The sequence below is a fragment of the Oncorhynchus masou genome, chromosome 13, assembly GCF_036934945.1.
Source record: "Oncorhynchus masou masou isolate Uvic2021 chromosome 13, UVic_Omas_1.1, whole genome shotgun sequence".
In the NCBI taxonomy this organism is placed as follows: domain Eukaryota; kingdom Metazoa; phylum Chordata; class Actinopteri; order Salmoniformes; family Salmonidae; genus Oncorhynchus; species Oncorhynchus masou.
Window position 1 is genome coordinate 62,671,041 of NC_088224.1, and position 15,785 is coordinate 62,686,825.

General features: G+C 45.1%; 1 protein-coding gene across 12 annotated transcripts in view; it reads right to left on the reverse strand.

Moving 5' to 3' along the window:
* LOC135552802 (pleckstrin homology-like domain family B member 1) overlaps nucleotides 1–15,785 on the reverse strand; it is a 107,087-nt gene that overhangs the window by 20,058 nt on the left and 71,244 nt on the right. For 6 of the 12 annotated variants that reach the window (XM_064984655.1, XM_064984654.1, XM_064984657.1 and 3 more), the window contains 5 exons: nucleotides 6,760–7,071; nucleotides 5,111–5,257; nucleotides 4,682–4,819; nucleotides 4,145–4,204; nucleotides 1,498–1,626 (listed from right to left, as the gene is read on the reverse strand). In XM_064984655.1, the coding sequence (XP_064840727.1) occupies nucleotides 1,498–1,626; nucleotides 4,145–4,204; nucleotides 4,682–4,819; nucleotides 5,111–5,257; nucleotides 6,760–7,071 (786 nt within the window). The remainder of the gene's footprint in view (nucleotides 1–1,497; nucleotides 1,627–4,144; nucleotides 4,205–4,681; nucleotides 4,820–5,110; nucleotides 5,258–6,759; nucleotides 7,072–15,785) is intronic. The other 6 variants (XM_064984653.1, XM_064984658.1, XM_064984656.1 and 3 more) reach the window with 6 other exon arrangements.

A 15,785-nucleotide genomic window follows, 5' to 3' on the forward strand; every position in this document is an offset into this window, starting at 1 on the left:
GCCACTCAAGAGCCTCTGTCACACTTCTGAAGAATGTCTACAGCAAATCAGGGTCGTGTTCATCAGTGTACGCAACGGAAAGTGTTTTGTTTATTTTTGTCCAGGTGGACCCCCTCCCATTTCAGTTAATTTTCCTCCATTCGGTGCCTAATGAACATGACCCAATGAGACGTACAAGGCGGCATTTGCAAATGTAGAAGTATACAAAATGTATTATATCTGCTTTTTGTCCTGTAACGAAGGGAAATTGTATAGCAATTGTTCTTATGTCAAGTCAATTAGCCAATATGTCATGCTACTTTACGTGGATAGGACAGCAAAGTGAATAGCGCTAACATGCAAAATGTAATTGGCTGATAAACAGTTGCACTGCCTGACAAAATGTAAAATACATTTTCTATGGACTGACTTTTTAGAGAGCTGACGATATAAAACATTATTCAGACACAAAACAAACCCATTTCCATTTAGAGGAAAGACATGAAAAGAGAGTAGGACAGGGAGTGGAAAGTGTCTACATTAATAGATTAGTAAGCAGTTATTAAGGGGTAATAAGCCATCACTAATCAAGAAGAGAGGGAGGGATGCTTCCAGATGCAGAGACTGTATCAACCAGACAGACAACACACACACCTCTGTGTGAAACGCCAGCAACGCACATACGGCCCAGAAATCACCACAATGCAGCACCTCGCCCCAAAGTCATCGGGAGCCATATTGACACTCCTTCTGATTGCTCAGAGGCATAGCACATCGTTGTGGCGGAGAGAGGAGAGGGGAAATTCCAGCAGCTTGTGGCATTAGCACATAGGCGAAGGGCATAAGACAGGGTTTTCATACGTGCAGAGTGCAACAGGTCCCGGCTAAAGGGGTAAAGGTCCCAGTAACAGTATCTGAAGAGGTATGCACCAGGTCTTAAGATACCAAGATAGTGTTTTGCATACTATGCAGAAATCACCGACCGGCATCTGGCATAAACATTACAGGCAGGTTTCCCAGACACAGATTAAGCCTATTCTAGTCCATGTAGAATCTACATTGAGCATACTTTCTAGTCCAGGTCTAGGATTAATCTGTGTCCAGGAAACCTACCCTAGATCTGTATGCCATCTTCTTGGATGTTACGAACATTTTCAGTGTTTATCATAGAATTTGAATTCCAATTCCGTTTCTTTGGCCGTCAAGTGCAGCCTTCTACTTTATCCAGGAGATCAGTAGACATTACACTTGTAAATTCGTCAGTACACCACTTCAGCTTTTCCTGAAAATGCTATTCTCTTACTGGGTACTTCAATAATCTGTAGTTAAGTATACGCTAACTGTGATGTGGCTCTGCTGGAATTTCCCTTCAAAATGTTGGATTGGTGTAGCTCAGAGACGAGGGTGGAGGAAATGGGTGGGTGTGTGGAGGGGTACAAGGGCTGGGGGGACACTGCCTGTCTCTGGGTCTCAGGGGTGGTTGGGGGTGATGGTCTTGGTGGTAGATTGACGACTGACCCTTTTGAGCTGTTCGTGTAACTGCTCCCTCAGTGACTCGGGGCAGTTATGAAGCTGGTTCTTCAGCTCACTGTAGCCCTCCTGGAGGCTCGCCAGGGCTCGGCGCTCTGCGTCAACATTTGCTCTCTCCTAGAAAGAGAACACACCGTCCGGGTGGGAGGGAGGAGAGGAAGGGGGGGGGGGTGGACGGACAACAGAGAGAGAAAGCAAAAAAAAAAAAAAACACTTGCTCAAATCCACGCCATGCAAAAAGCTTCCGATGTTAGAGGTCACAACAGTGGATAAGCCAGAGGACGAGGGACATGGGGCATCTGTGGAGTTTATAATACTGTGAATTCACTCCCCAGTGACTAACTTTAAAAGTGCTGGACTGCAGGGCACAACACTGAAAACATAAAAAAAAATTGCAATGGAAAGCAAAAATGTCCGTTTCTTATTGGACAAGTCCAGGTACATTCTCCTTGTTTAAGTCAGTTTTTTCCCCTTTTGGTGCCTAATGAACACGACCCAGGCCTCAAACAGGTCTGAACAGACTTCTTGTTCCCAGACATTTCCAAGCTGCAGGGTTCGATGCTCATGATAACACTGGTCTGCGATGGAACGGGAGATTTTGCTATTTGATCAAACATGAAATAGTTTCTGTTTTGGCTAAGCTGTGGTTGTTTTTTCACGTCACAGTGCTCTACTTTGAGTGGTGCCTCTCTTTATCATGTGGCTTGAATTTTAATAATAATAATAAAAATAATAATTGGCCTATCCAGATTTTCATGTGACTTTGTTATTAATACTTTAGGTCAGTCCAGTTAGTTTTAAACCGGATGAGTAGGCATGCTAGAATGATCAGAAGTCACATTCATGCTTCTTCGGGCTTCCCAAAATGAACCATGAGCAGCATATCGTTACTAATTAGTGTGTTGCTTTAGTTATCATGGTTGACTACCATTGTGTTTGAAATGTTTTTAAAACAGTTGTATTATAAAACAGCAGAAAATATCAATCCGTTATTTTCCAGGCACTTTGTGGGTTTCGCTCATACCAAATTAGACAAAACAGTAGATCATAGTAAGGCCCACTGCTAAAGCATGAATTACAGAAGGTCAAGGGTAGCAGGGTTGGGTATCCTCTGGGCATCTGGTTAAAAGCTTATGGAACGATCAATAACAACAGATCTTTGTTGTTATTGCAGCATGTGAGTGCAGGCGGTGTAAGCATGGGTAACGTGCTCTGCACTACTGCCCTACTGGCACCCAGGCTGTGATATCAAAACCCCCGGAGGGAATAAAAGCTTTCCCTGGTACAGTATGGAGCTCTTTCGCAATAGGCCCTCCTCAATTCCCCGCGTCGGCTCGTCTCCTTCGAAACGCAATGAAAGGTCAAAGGGGAAAACCCTGGATATTTTCCTCCAATATGTTTTGAAGAAGAGGAGAGGATGTGTGGAATAAGGAGAGAGAGAGTTAGAGCCTGGGTCTGATTGTAGTGAAAGCGCCTGGTAAACTACCTCTAGAGGGCCACCACTGTACAACCAGTAGAGTAGAGTAAACCATGCACGAGAGAGAGGGAAACGTTCTGTAGACCAATAACCTTTTTAGCATTACTGCATTATCTAAAGTCACATGGTGGGAGAGGGGTGTGGGCGGTGCTTTGGAGTTTGAGTGGCACTCCTTTTCTCCAATCTGCCTAACTGTCACCCTGCTCTGGCTCCACCTCTGTCTGTGACCAATGGCAATAACAGTAGAGAAGAGGACAATACAATACAGGTAGTTTTTCTAGTTTAAGCTTTTGTTTTGATTTGTAGTTTTAGCTGAGACAGACCGACAGGTTCTCAAGGTTCTAACTTGAACACAGGAAGTGAGAGCGAGAGAGAGACTCTCCGAAATTGTCAGGAATATACAAATAACAAGATTTTTTTTAAAGCCTTAAGAAGGAAAGACAAGAAAATGACCCCTTTCAGATTCTCAGTTTAAGTGTGTCTACATAAAGCCTACATCAGTGGAGTGACATGACTAGGTGAAAACAACATACAGTTGTGTAAAGCCTTCAGATAGAGGCCCTCTGTAATGTTATGAACTACTGTATTTGGTGGGCAATGTAGCCTACACAATAGTCCTAAAAGGACTCCCACAGATATACTTTTAGTGGCCAGCCACTCATACCCACTAGCATCCTGTCCCGAAAGCTTCAGCGAAGTAGAAACCTAAAAGATCAATTCACACCTACGTCCCAAATGGCACCCTATTCCCTTCATAGCCCATAGCCTGGTCAAAAATAGTACACTGTATAGGGAATAGGGAGCCATTTGGGACACGTTAAAGACAAGTGATAATGACATACATGGATTTCAGGCTGACAGTGGAGGAAAGGAGGAGAGGAAATTGCTGAGTGAAGCAGTGAGAGGATTAGAGGTTAATGGAGGATGGTTAGTGGAGCCGAGCTGCAGAAGAAGAAAAATCCCTGAGGAGAGAGACAGAGAAACCACCAAGGAAAATGAAGAACCAAAATAAAGAAAAAAAACACCCATACTTAAGTCTAAGAGCCATCGTTCAAAGCTCTTCTAAGGTAAAACACCAATGCATACAACAGATGGAAGGATGGAGCATTCCTCGCTGGGGGAGGTTGAAGAGCGACTGCTACGGCTGGGTGAATTTACCTTGGGATGGCAAAACCAACTAGATACGGTCTTGGGAAGCCATCCAGGATTTGGCAATGCCTTTAAGGAATGTCAAGATACCAGAAAAGGCTGTTCAGTCCCTTTGAGGCTTAGAAGATGTACAGTCAGTGATGTGAAACGTTCGGAACGCTGCAGAAACATCACGAATAGAACTGCCATGAATCCTCTTTTCTATCCGTCAGAAAATGGTATATATTGTTCTACAGGATACATTTCTACGTGAACGTTCTGTAACGTTACATCCACCTGAACAGGAACTATAACAGACAGTCCAATGGAGGGAAAGGTGGGATGGGTTGTGTCTGTGGTGTTTAAACACAATGTTCAGATCTCACAAATCTCACCTCCCTGTCTGCATACCCACCGTCTTTCTGTTGGTTTTCTCCATTAAAATACAACACAGTAATGTTGGAATGACAGGTTCATAAATGGAGCTAAAAGTCATCTGCAGGTGGTAAGACTGGTTACTGTGTACAGGAGATTAGACTGCGTGTGTGTTTTCCCCCAGGGTCCGACCTTGTCTTTCTCCCTCTGGATGGTGTTCTCCAGCTCCTTGCGCTTGTGTTGCAGCTGTCTGATGATCTCCGTCTCTGCCTCCATCTGGTCCAGTTCCGCCTGCCTCTCCCCCTGTAGCAGGGCCCGCTCCATCTCCGCCTGGGAACGGGACACACCCGTCACACATGAGCCCCCCTGGCCCCCTGCTCCAATCACAGAGCTCCCTAACAGACAGCAGACCTAGCGGTGCATGTGACTTGACACCACCCAGTGCTCATTCAATCACTTTCTGCTTGTTTATGTTACTAAATGTATGTGAATGCACACACACTCACAGACACACAAACAAACACACACACACAGTATATAGAATCCTTCAGCTTCCACACATATCTTTCTAGTATTGGAAGTAGCTTACTATCTGGAAATTGAACTTATGGACTTTCTTACCTCCTGCTTGGACTCCTGTAGCTGTTGCTCCAGCTCTGTAATCCGTGATTTGAGCTCGTCGACTCGGGCCAGCACTCTGACCCTCTCGTCCTCCAGGTAACCCAGCTCTGCCCGCTCCACGCCGCCAGAAACAGACTGCTCTTCATGCTGAAGGGGGAGAGAGACAGAAGAGGCAGGCACATTGTCACATAAGTGTGAAGAGCATGGCCCATTGGCAGTAGTTAACGGTTTCAGTCGGTTGCACGCACACACAGACACACACATTAGGTTAGGGAGGGACTATTTACATCACATGCCTCCTTGTTAAAAACTGTCGCTTGGCAAACAAATGTTGTGATCTTACTCCTGTGTCCGTTTAACCATCAATCATGTCAAAATTCAAGGTCAGGCTATGTCTAGCAATTTTCCACATTAAATGCATGCAGTAAGCGCTTGCATGCTGTTGTTATTTCAACGGCATGCCTGTAGTTCTCATAGTAATACTAGTATGTCATGCCTGTTGTTCCCATAGTAAGTACTAGTATGTCATGCCTGTAGTTCTCATAGTAATACTAGTATGTCATGCCTGTAGTTCCCATAGTAAGTACTAGTATGTCATGCCTGTAGTTCTCATAGTAAGTACTAGTATGTCATGCCTGTACTTCCCATAGTAAGTACTAGTATGTCATGCCTGTAGTTCCCATAGTAAGTGCTAGTATGTCATGCCTGTAGTTCCCATAGTAAGTACTAGTATGTCATGCCTGTAGTTCCCATAGTAAGTACTAGTATGTCATGCCTGTAGTTCTCATAGTAATACTAGTATGTCATGCCTGTAGTTCTCATAGTAAGTACTAGTATGTCATGCCTGTAGTTCCCATAGTAATACTAGTATGTCATGCCTGTAGTTCCCATAGTAAGTACTAGTATGTCATGCCTGTAGTTCCCATAGTAAGTACTAGTATGTCATGCCTGTAGTTCTCATAGTAAGTACATTTACATTTACATTTAAGTCATTTGGCAGACGCTCTTATCCAGAGCGACTTACAAATTGGTGAATTCACCTTATGACATCCAGTGGAACAGCCACTTTACAATAGTGCATCTAAATCATTTAAGGGGGGGGGTGAGAAGGACTACTTTATCCTATCCTAGGTATTCCTTAAAGAGGTGGGGTACTAGTATGTCATGCCTGTAGTTCTCATAGTAAGTACTAGTATGTCATGCCTGTAGTTCTTATAGTAAGTACTAGTATGTCATGCCTGTACTTCCCATAGTAAGTACTAGTATGTCATGCCTGTAGTTCCCATAGTAAGTACTAGTATGTCATGCCTGTAGTTCCCATAGTAAGTACTAGTATGTCATGCCTGTAGTTCTCATAGTAAGTACTAGTATGTCATGCCTGTAGTTCTCATAGTAATACTAGTATGTCATGCCTGTAGTTCTCATAGTAAGTACTAGTATGTCATGCCTGTAGTTCTCATAGTAATACTAGTATGTCATGACTGTAGTTCTCATAGTAAGTACTGGTATGTCATGCCTGTAGTTCTCATAGTAAGTACTAGTATGTCATGCCTGTAGTTCCCATAGTAAGTACTAGTATGTCATGCCTGTAGTTCTCATAGTAAGTAGTAGAAATGATGAAAGTGATAATAGACGGCCCTACGTCTGACCTGGTATCGGTCTCCATTGTGGAGGGCCTGTGGAGGAAGTGGTGTCCTCACCTCCTGATGGGTGCTCTCTGTACTGCTGCACTCCTCCTTGAGGTTCTCCTCGTCGCTCTCCCTCTGCTGTCTCTGGGCCATGCTACGACGCAGCGAGCTGGACCCTGCCAAGCTGTCCATAGAGGTTCTCCTGGCCGCCCCCTCCCCCGGTCCCAGACCCCCAGGGAAGCCCATCCTCCCCTCTGCCTCACCCCCCAAGGGCACGTCGCCTTTGTTGTACTCAGCACACAGGTTCAGGATGGTCTCCAGCCTCTGCCTCTCCTGTGGACAGACAGAAACATAGAAGATCTGATTACATCCAGCCTCAGCTGCAAATATGTCCTCCTCCTCGCCCCAAATCTCATTTCCTGTGTGTGGCTGCCACTGATGCCAATCTGGAAATGAGCAATTTGGAGGTGGGTGGAGATAAACAAAACCCTCCCCAGACCCTCCCCCCAGTGATGGCATCTTTCCTCAGGAACCAGGTCTTATCATGGACAGATCTAGCTCCAGCAATGGCTAGGCCAGACCAAGCTGGTCTTATACGCAGTACAGACCACACTCCTACCAAACAACACTAAAAAACTCCCTTAACCGACATGTTTGTGGATGTTGGTGTGTTCATAGTTATTGTGTCATTGCCTATAACTGGGTCACAGGAAGTTAGTAGGTTAACTAAAGGTACTATACTGACGACCGTGTCTTGATCCCAATGAGCAGACATATAGACTGCCTGTGCACCCCTGAAACACCAAGATGTATCACAGCTGGCAGTGCATTGCCAGTGTCTAGAGGTCCTACTCACGGGTCTCAACAAACACAGGTGTCATTCTAAGAGGTGTGCTGGCCCACCTCTGCAGCAGTCCATTGCTGCTCATCACCAGGTGACCCCTGAGGTGACCTTTAACGTCTAAAATTCAACTGGCCCCTGCTGTGAATCCTTTGCTGCAGACGCTGCGACTCTGGTTTTACAGAGACACGAGTTCCTTTTCACTCTATTGTGCCGAACCAACTGTACCGTGTTGACTTGGACTTGGCTTTTCTTTTTACATTGTTCTTTCCAGCACGGTTCCGGTAACCGGGCCAGCGCAGTACAGCTCGACTAAGTATTGTGAAAAGTTTATTAGGCAGTCAGTAGAATACAGTGCTCAGACAGATAAACACAGACAAAGAATATTAGAAAACACATTTTATTCCAGATGAGTTATGTTTGGTAATTTCAGACGAAGGAGATGTTTTGAGCACATGGAAATAGCACCCGTACCACATTACTCAGTCAGATTTGACACCAGGTCTAAAACCAGCTAGGTTTTAAACCTAACTAGGGAAACTTGGGGTGGCAGGTAGACTAGTGGTTAGAGTGTTGGGCCAGTAACCAAAAGGTTGCTAGATCAAATCCCAGAGCTGACAAGGTAAAAATCTGTCATTCTGCCCCTCTTCCTAGGCCGTTGTAAATAAGAATTTGTTCTTAACTGACTTGCCTAGTTAAATAAACATATAAAGTTTTCAGGTGGAAGGCTCTAGAATTTTTGATGCACACTCAGACAGTGATTCCCTGTGATTTAGGTAAGTGAGGTTCTCTGATTGGGGTTCCACACACCAAACCCTACATTACCTTAACCTGTAATGTGAGTCAGCCAACTTCACTTAACAGAGGGTTAGAAGAACAAGCCCTGGGCTACAATATGTTCACTACAGATATGAGGGGAAAGCACAACAACAGTGGAGCCTCCATTTGCAATGCACAACACCCACATCTTACTAGCTTTCATCTGAAAATGGCACCATGCCTTCCCTTTCTGGATTCACTGATTAGTGAATTAGGTCTAGAAAATGCAGTCCTGACTACACCGACAGCTGAGAAAAACAGAAAATGTTCTCGTTCCCTGCATTATTGTTTGCTAAGAATGTAGTTTACTAAGAAACAGAGCATACCAACAGCAGGCATTCATGGGGCTTTAAAGTTTGCATAGCATAAATCCAGCAGCTTTTCTCTCATATCGTGTAACAAGACCTGGCTGGCAGTGCATGGCCCTGGGCTATAGAGAATCAGACTTGGGTTCAATTTTATTTTTATTTTTTCAAATACCTACCATACGGGGCAGGTTTGCACTTTTGGTACCATCCCATTGGTTCCATTGTGCCAGACAGAGCTGCTTAAATATTTGGAAGAAAACACTATTTGAACAGAGGTCTGAATAACATGGATAACATACTATATGCTCTCTCGAATCCCACCACCTCTCTGTGAGCATGTTTAGTTTTTGATGCTGTTAGAAAGTTAACAGAGAGTCAACATAATCGCTGTGTCCAAACAGACTGTCTGAACACAGTAGGCATGTCTGTCTGTCTAGGTTCAAAGAGCCTAGGCTGATTTCTGTTTCTGCAATGCCCATGTGTTTCTCTGTACATGAATCAGCATGACAGCGTCAAATTAGCGTAGACACAACCTTCGCATTATGTGATTTTCTGATCTTATGTTCAGTGACTGGTTGCCGGGTTTTTGCTAACTTCATCAAATTGCTAGTACGTTTTTTTTCCTCGCACAAGCAGAGCTAGTGTCTAAAGACCTTCAAGAGTGGAGCACCTCGCCATCTGACGCACCGTTTGAGCACCTCGCCTTCTGACGCACCGTTTGAGCACCTCGCCTTCTGACGCACCGTTTGAGCACCTCGCCTTCTGACGCACCGTTTGAGCACCTCGCCTTCTGACGCACCGTTTGAGCACCTCGTATTCTGACGCACCGTTTGAGCACCTCGCCATCTGACACACCGTTTGAGCACCTCGCATTCTGACACACCGTTTGAGCACCTCGCATTCTGACGCACCGTTTGAGCACCTCGCCTTCTGACGCACCGTTTGAGCACCTCGCCATCTGACGCACCGTTTGAGCACCTCGCCTTCTGACGCACCGTTTGAGCACCTCGCCTTCTGACGCACCGTTTGAGCACCTCGCCTTCTGACGCACCGTTTGAGCACCTCGCCTTCTGACGCACCGTTTGAGCACCTCGCATTCTGACGCACCGTTTGAGCACCTCGCCATCTGACACACCGTTTGAGCACCTCGCCATCTGACGCACCGTTTGAGCACCTCGCATTCTGACGCACCGTTTGAGCACCTCGCCTTCTGACGCACCGTTTGAGCACCTCGCCTTCTGACGCACCGTTTGAGCACCTCGCCTTCTGACGCACCGTTTGAGCACCTCGTATTCTGACGCACCGTTTGAGCACCTCGCCATCTGACACACCGTTTGAGCACCTCGCATTCTGACACACCGTTTGAGCACCTCGCATTCTGACGCACCGTTTGAGCACCTCGCCTTCTGACGCACCGTTTGAGCACCTCGCCTTCTGACGCACCGTTTGAGCACCTCGCATTCTGACGCACCGTTTGAGCACCTCGCCATCTGACACACCGTTTGAGCACCTCGCCATCTGACGCACCGTTTGAGCACCTCGCATTCTGACGCACCGTTTGAGCACCTCGCCTTCTGACGCACCGTTTGAGCACCTCGCCTTCTGACGCACCGTTTGAGCACCTCGCCTTCTGACGCACCGTTTGAGCACCTCGTATTCTGACGCACCGTTTGAGCACCTCGCCATCTGACACACCGTTTGAGCACCTCGCATTCTGACACACCGTTTGAGCACCTCGCATTCTGACGCACCGTTTGAGCACCTCGCCTTCTGACGCACCGTTTGAGCACCTCGCCATCTGACGCACCGTTTGAGCACCTCGCCTTCTGACGCACCGTTTGAGCACCTCGCCTTCTGACGCACCGTTTGAGCACCTCGCCTTCTGACGCACCGTTTGAGCACCTCGCCTTCTGACGCACCGTTTGAGCACCTCGCATTCTGACGCACCGTTTGAGCACCTCGCCATCTGACACACCGTTTGAGCACCTCGCCATCTGACACACCGTTTGAGCACCTCGCATTCTGACGCACCGTTTGAGCACCTCGCCATCTGACGCACCGTTTGAGCACCTCGCCTTCTGACGCACCGTTTGAGCACCTCGCCTTCTGACGCACCGTTTGAGTACCTCGCATTCTGACGCACCGTTTGAGCACCTCTACTCCTCTTGTATAAGCACAAAGTACCCTCTTTTGTTTTACAAGCAGAGCTCCCAGTGCCTATGGTGTTTTTATGTTCAAGTCCCAGGCCACAACAGACTTAAGTGTCAATATGTAACTTTTTGGACGACCTGACCAAATCCACATAGAAATGTGAGTTATAGATCTATTCTTCTACTTGAAAGCAACTCTAAGAAGCGTTAGATCTGTTCAATGTGCGCTATTTCTATGCTTCCCGTCCGTACGTTTTTTTGGGGGCTCCCGAGTGACACAGCGGTCTAAGGCACTGCATCTCAGTGCTAGAGGTGTCACAACAGACCCTGGTTTGATTCCAGGCTGTATCACAACTGACCGTGATTGGGAGTCCCATAGGGCGGCGCACAATTTGCCCAGCGTTGTCCGAGTTTGGCTGGGGTAGGCCGTCATTGTAGATAAGAATTTGTTCTTAACTAGCTTGCCTAGATAAATAAATATTATATTATGCGTCTTTCACTTTCGGTTTTGTACACCTGCTTCAAACAGCTGAAACAACATTTTTGGTTATGGGAAAATATATTTCACAGCGGGTAAGATGGTACAATGATTCTCTACATTATATTATCTTATTTTGTCATATAAACTGAAATTAGGCAAACTATTAGAGTTTTAACTTCTTGGTGACAGGGGGGCAGTATTGAGTAGCTTGGATGAATAAGGTGCCCAGAGTAAACTGCCTGCTACTCTGTCCCAGATGCTAATATATGCATATTATTAGTAGGATTGAGTAGAAAGCATTCTGAAGTTTCTAAAATTGGTTGAATGATGTCTGTGAGTATAACAGAACTCATACGGCAGGGGAAAACCTGAGAAAAATCCAACCAGGAAGTGGGAAATCTAAGGTTTGTAGTTTTTCAACTGTTTGCCATTCCAATATACAGTGTAAATTTTGCACTTCCTAAGGCTTCCACTAGATATCAACAGTCTTTAGAAAGTTGTTTCTGGCTTCTACTGTGAAGGAGGGGGGAATGAGAGGGGAATGAGAGAGGGTGTCTGGCAGAGTGCCACAGGCTCTGAGGCGTGGTCACGATAGAGTTAGCTCTCGTTCCATTGCTTTTCTACAGACATAGGAATTCTCCGGTTGGAACATTATTGAACATTTATGATAAAAACATCCTAAAGATTGATTCTATACTTAGTTTGACAAGTTTCTACGGGCTGTAATATAACTTTTTGAACTTTTTGTCCGACGTTCGGCTGGACCTGAACGCGCGATTGGATTTGTTTACCAAACAAAAGAAGCTATTTGGACATAAATTATGAACTTTATCGAACAAATCAAACATTTATCGTGGAACTGGGATTCCTGGGAGTGCATTCTGATGAAGATCATCAAAGGTAAGTGAATATTTATAATGCTATTTCTGACTAATGTTGACTACACAATATGGCAGATCTTTTTGGCTACTTTGACGTCTGATCGCTGTACTCAGATTGCATGGTTTTCTTTTTCCGTAAAGGTTTTTTGAAATCTGACACAGCGGTTGCATTAAGAAGAAGTAGATCTCTAATTCCATGTATAACACTTGTTTTTTCATCAACATTTATGATGAGTATTTCTGTGAATTGATGTGGCTCTCTGCACAATCACCGCATGTTTTAGAAATACTGAACGTAACGCGCCAATGTAAAATGAGATTTTTTTATATAAATATGCACTTTATCGAACAAAACATACATGTATTGTGTAACATGAAGCCCTATGAGTGTCATCTGATGAAGATCATCAAAGGTTAGTGATTCATTTTATCTCTATTTGTGCTTTTTGTGGCTCCTGTTTTTGGCTGGATAAATGGCTGTGTTTTTCTGTGACGAGGTAATGACCTAACAATCGTTTGTGGTGTTTTCGCTGTAAAGCATTTTTGAAATCAAACACTGTGGCTGTATTAACAAGAATTTAATCTTTAAAATGGTGTAAAATATTTCTATGCTTGAGGAATTTTAATTATGAGATTTTTGTTGTTTTGAATTTGGCGCCCTGCACTTTCACTGGCTGTTGGTCGAGAAGGGACGCTACCGTCCCACATATCTCAGAGAGGTTAACAACCAGGAAATGGCGGAGGGATTTTAAAAAGGTCAAATCCCTCAATTTATGAGCCTTAAACAGTCTCTGTAGATGTCATTAGCTGGCTCCCCCAGGGTAGAGGCACGGCAGAGGCAAGGTGGGACTAAAGTTTTCCAAGCACCTTTAAAGCACACGATACCAAAACCTGGTGGCACAGTCAGAACCCAAGGAGTCGAGAGGAAAGAAGAAGAGGGTGACTCATTGGATCTCCAAGTTGGCCCACACGTCTCACTCTGAACCTGCAGCTTCCGCTCCGTGTAGGTCTAAGTTACTGACTGGTTCCAATCACAACATAACATATTACTTCACATCCACTACCTATTAAACACATGGCTGTTAATGGTCTAGCACCCGCTAGTCTTGTGCTTTGATACCGATTATATGACACAGAGAATTCCAAGAGTTTCCTCGAGTTCCACAACCAGCATGGCAGCGTCCACACAACACTATGTAGGCCTAATACTACACTGAACAAAAATGTAAACCAAACATGTAAAGTGCTGGTCCCATGTTTGATGAGCTGAAATAAAAAAAATCCAAGAAATGTTCCATATGCACAAAAAGCTTATTCCACTCAAACTTTGTGCACAAATTCATTTACATCTCTGTTAGTGAGCATGTTTATCCTTTGTCAAGATAATCCATCTACCTGACAGGTGTGGCATATCAAGAAGCAGATTAAACAGTATGATCATTACACAGGTGCGACTTGTGCTGGGGACAATAAAAAGCCACCCTAAAATGTGCAGGAATGTCCACCAGAGCTGTTGTCAGAGAATGTAATGTTCATTTCCCCACCATAAGCCGCCTCCAACATTGTTTTTGAGAATTTGGCAGTGTGTCCAATCGGCCTCACAACAGCGGACCACATACAAGCACGCCTGGTTAGGACCTCTACATCCGGCTTCTTTTCCTGCGGGATTGTCAGATGGGAGAAGTGCCCTCAATAAACAACAGGCCACTGACTCACAGTCCTACCTAGTGTACAGTCGTGGCCAAAAGTTTTGAGAATGACGCAAATATTAATTTTCACAAAGTCTGCTGCCACAGTTTGTATGATGGAAATTTGCATATACTCCAGAATGTTATGAAGAGCGATCAGTTGAAATTGATCAGTTGCAATTAAAGTCCCTTATTTGCCATGCAAATGAACTGAATCCCAAAAAACATCTCCACTGCATTTCAGCCCTGCCACAAAATGACCAGCTGACATCATGTCAGTGATTCTCTCGTTAACACAGGTGTGAGTGTTGACGAGGACATGGCTGGGGATCACGCTGCGATGCTTATTTGAGTTTTAATAACAGACTGGAAGCTTCAAAAGGAGGGTGGTGTTTGGAATCATTGTTCTTCCTCTGTCAACCATGGTTACCTGCAAGGAAACACGTGTCGTCATCATTGCTTTGCACAAAAAGGGCTTCACAGGCAAAGATATTGCTGCCAGTAAGATAGCACCTAATTCATCCGAAATCTAAATGTATCGGATAATCAAGAACTTCAAGGAGAGCGGTTCAATTGTTGTGAAGAAGGCTTCAGGGCACCCAAGAAAGTCCAGCAAGCGCCAGGACCATCTCCTAAAGTTGATTCAGCTGCGGCATTGGGGCACCACCAGTACAGAGCTTGCTCGGGAATGGCAGCAGGCAGGTGTGAGTGCATATGCATGCACTGTGAGGCAAAGACTTTTGGAGGATGGCCTGGTGTCAAGAAGGGCAGCAAAGAAGCCACTTCTCTCCAGGAAAAACATCAGGGACAGACTGATATTCTGCAAAAGGTACAGGGATTGGACTGCTGAGGACTGGGGTAAAGTCATTTTCTCTGATGAATCCTCTTTCCGATTGTTTGGGGCATCCGGAAAAAAAGCTTGTCTGGAGAAGATAAGGTGAGCGCTACCATCAGTCCTGTGTCATGCCAACAGTAAAGCATCCTGAGACCATTCATGTGTAGGGTTGCTTCTCAGCCAAGGGAGTGGGATCACTCAAAATTTTGCCTAAGAACACAGTCATGAATAAAGAATGGTACCAACACATCCTCCGAGAGCAACTTCTCCCAACCATCCAGGAACAGTTTGGTGATGAATAATGCCTTTTCCAGCATGATGGAACACCTTGCCATAAGGCAAAAGTGATAACTAAGTGGCTCGGGGAACAAAACATAGATATTTTAGGTCCATGGCCAGGAAACTCCCCAGACCTTAATCCCCTTGAGAACCTGTGGCCAATCCTCAAGAGGCGGGTGGACAAACAAAACCCCACAAATTCTGACAAACTCCAAGCATTGATTATGCAAGAATGGGCTGCCATCAGTGTCAGGATTTGGCCAGGGTTGTTCCGGGTTTTGGTCACTAGATGCCCCCATTGTGCTTTTTGACCTTATGTTTTTTCCCTTGATTCCCATTATTATTTGCACCTGTGCCTCGTTTCCCCTGATTGTATTTAAACCCTTAGTTTCCCTCAGTTCTGTGCTCTGTGTTTGTATGTTAGCACCCAGCCCTAGTGTTCTGTGTATTCTTGTCGATTCCGGTGGACGCTCTTGTGGAATTCTGTTTTTGTTTTTTGAGTATCTCTTGAGGCTTTTTTGTGCTATACCTACCACCTTTTGGATTTGCCATTTTGTATTGAAGGACTTCTCCTTTTTACTTTATTAAATACACCGTCTTAAGTATTGCTGTGTCTGCCTCATCTTCTGGGTTCTGCTGACTATTCGTGGCTCAGTTGGTTAAGTGACTGTTTCTCACTCTGGAGACCCAGGTTCGTAACCGGGTCCCGACAATCAGTCAGGATGTGGCCCATAAGTTAATTGACAGCATACCAGGGCGGATTGC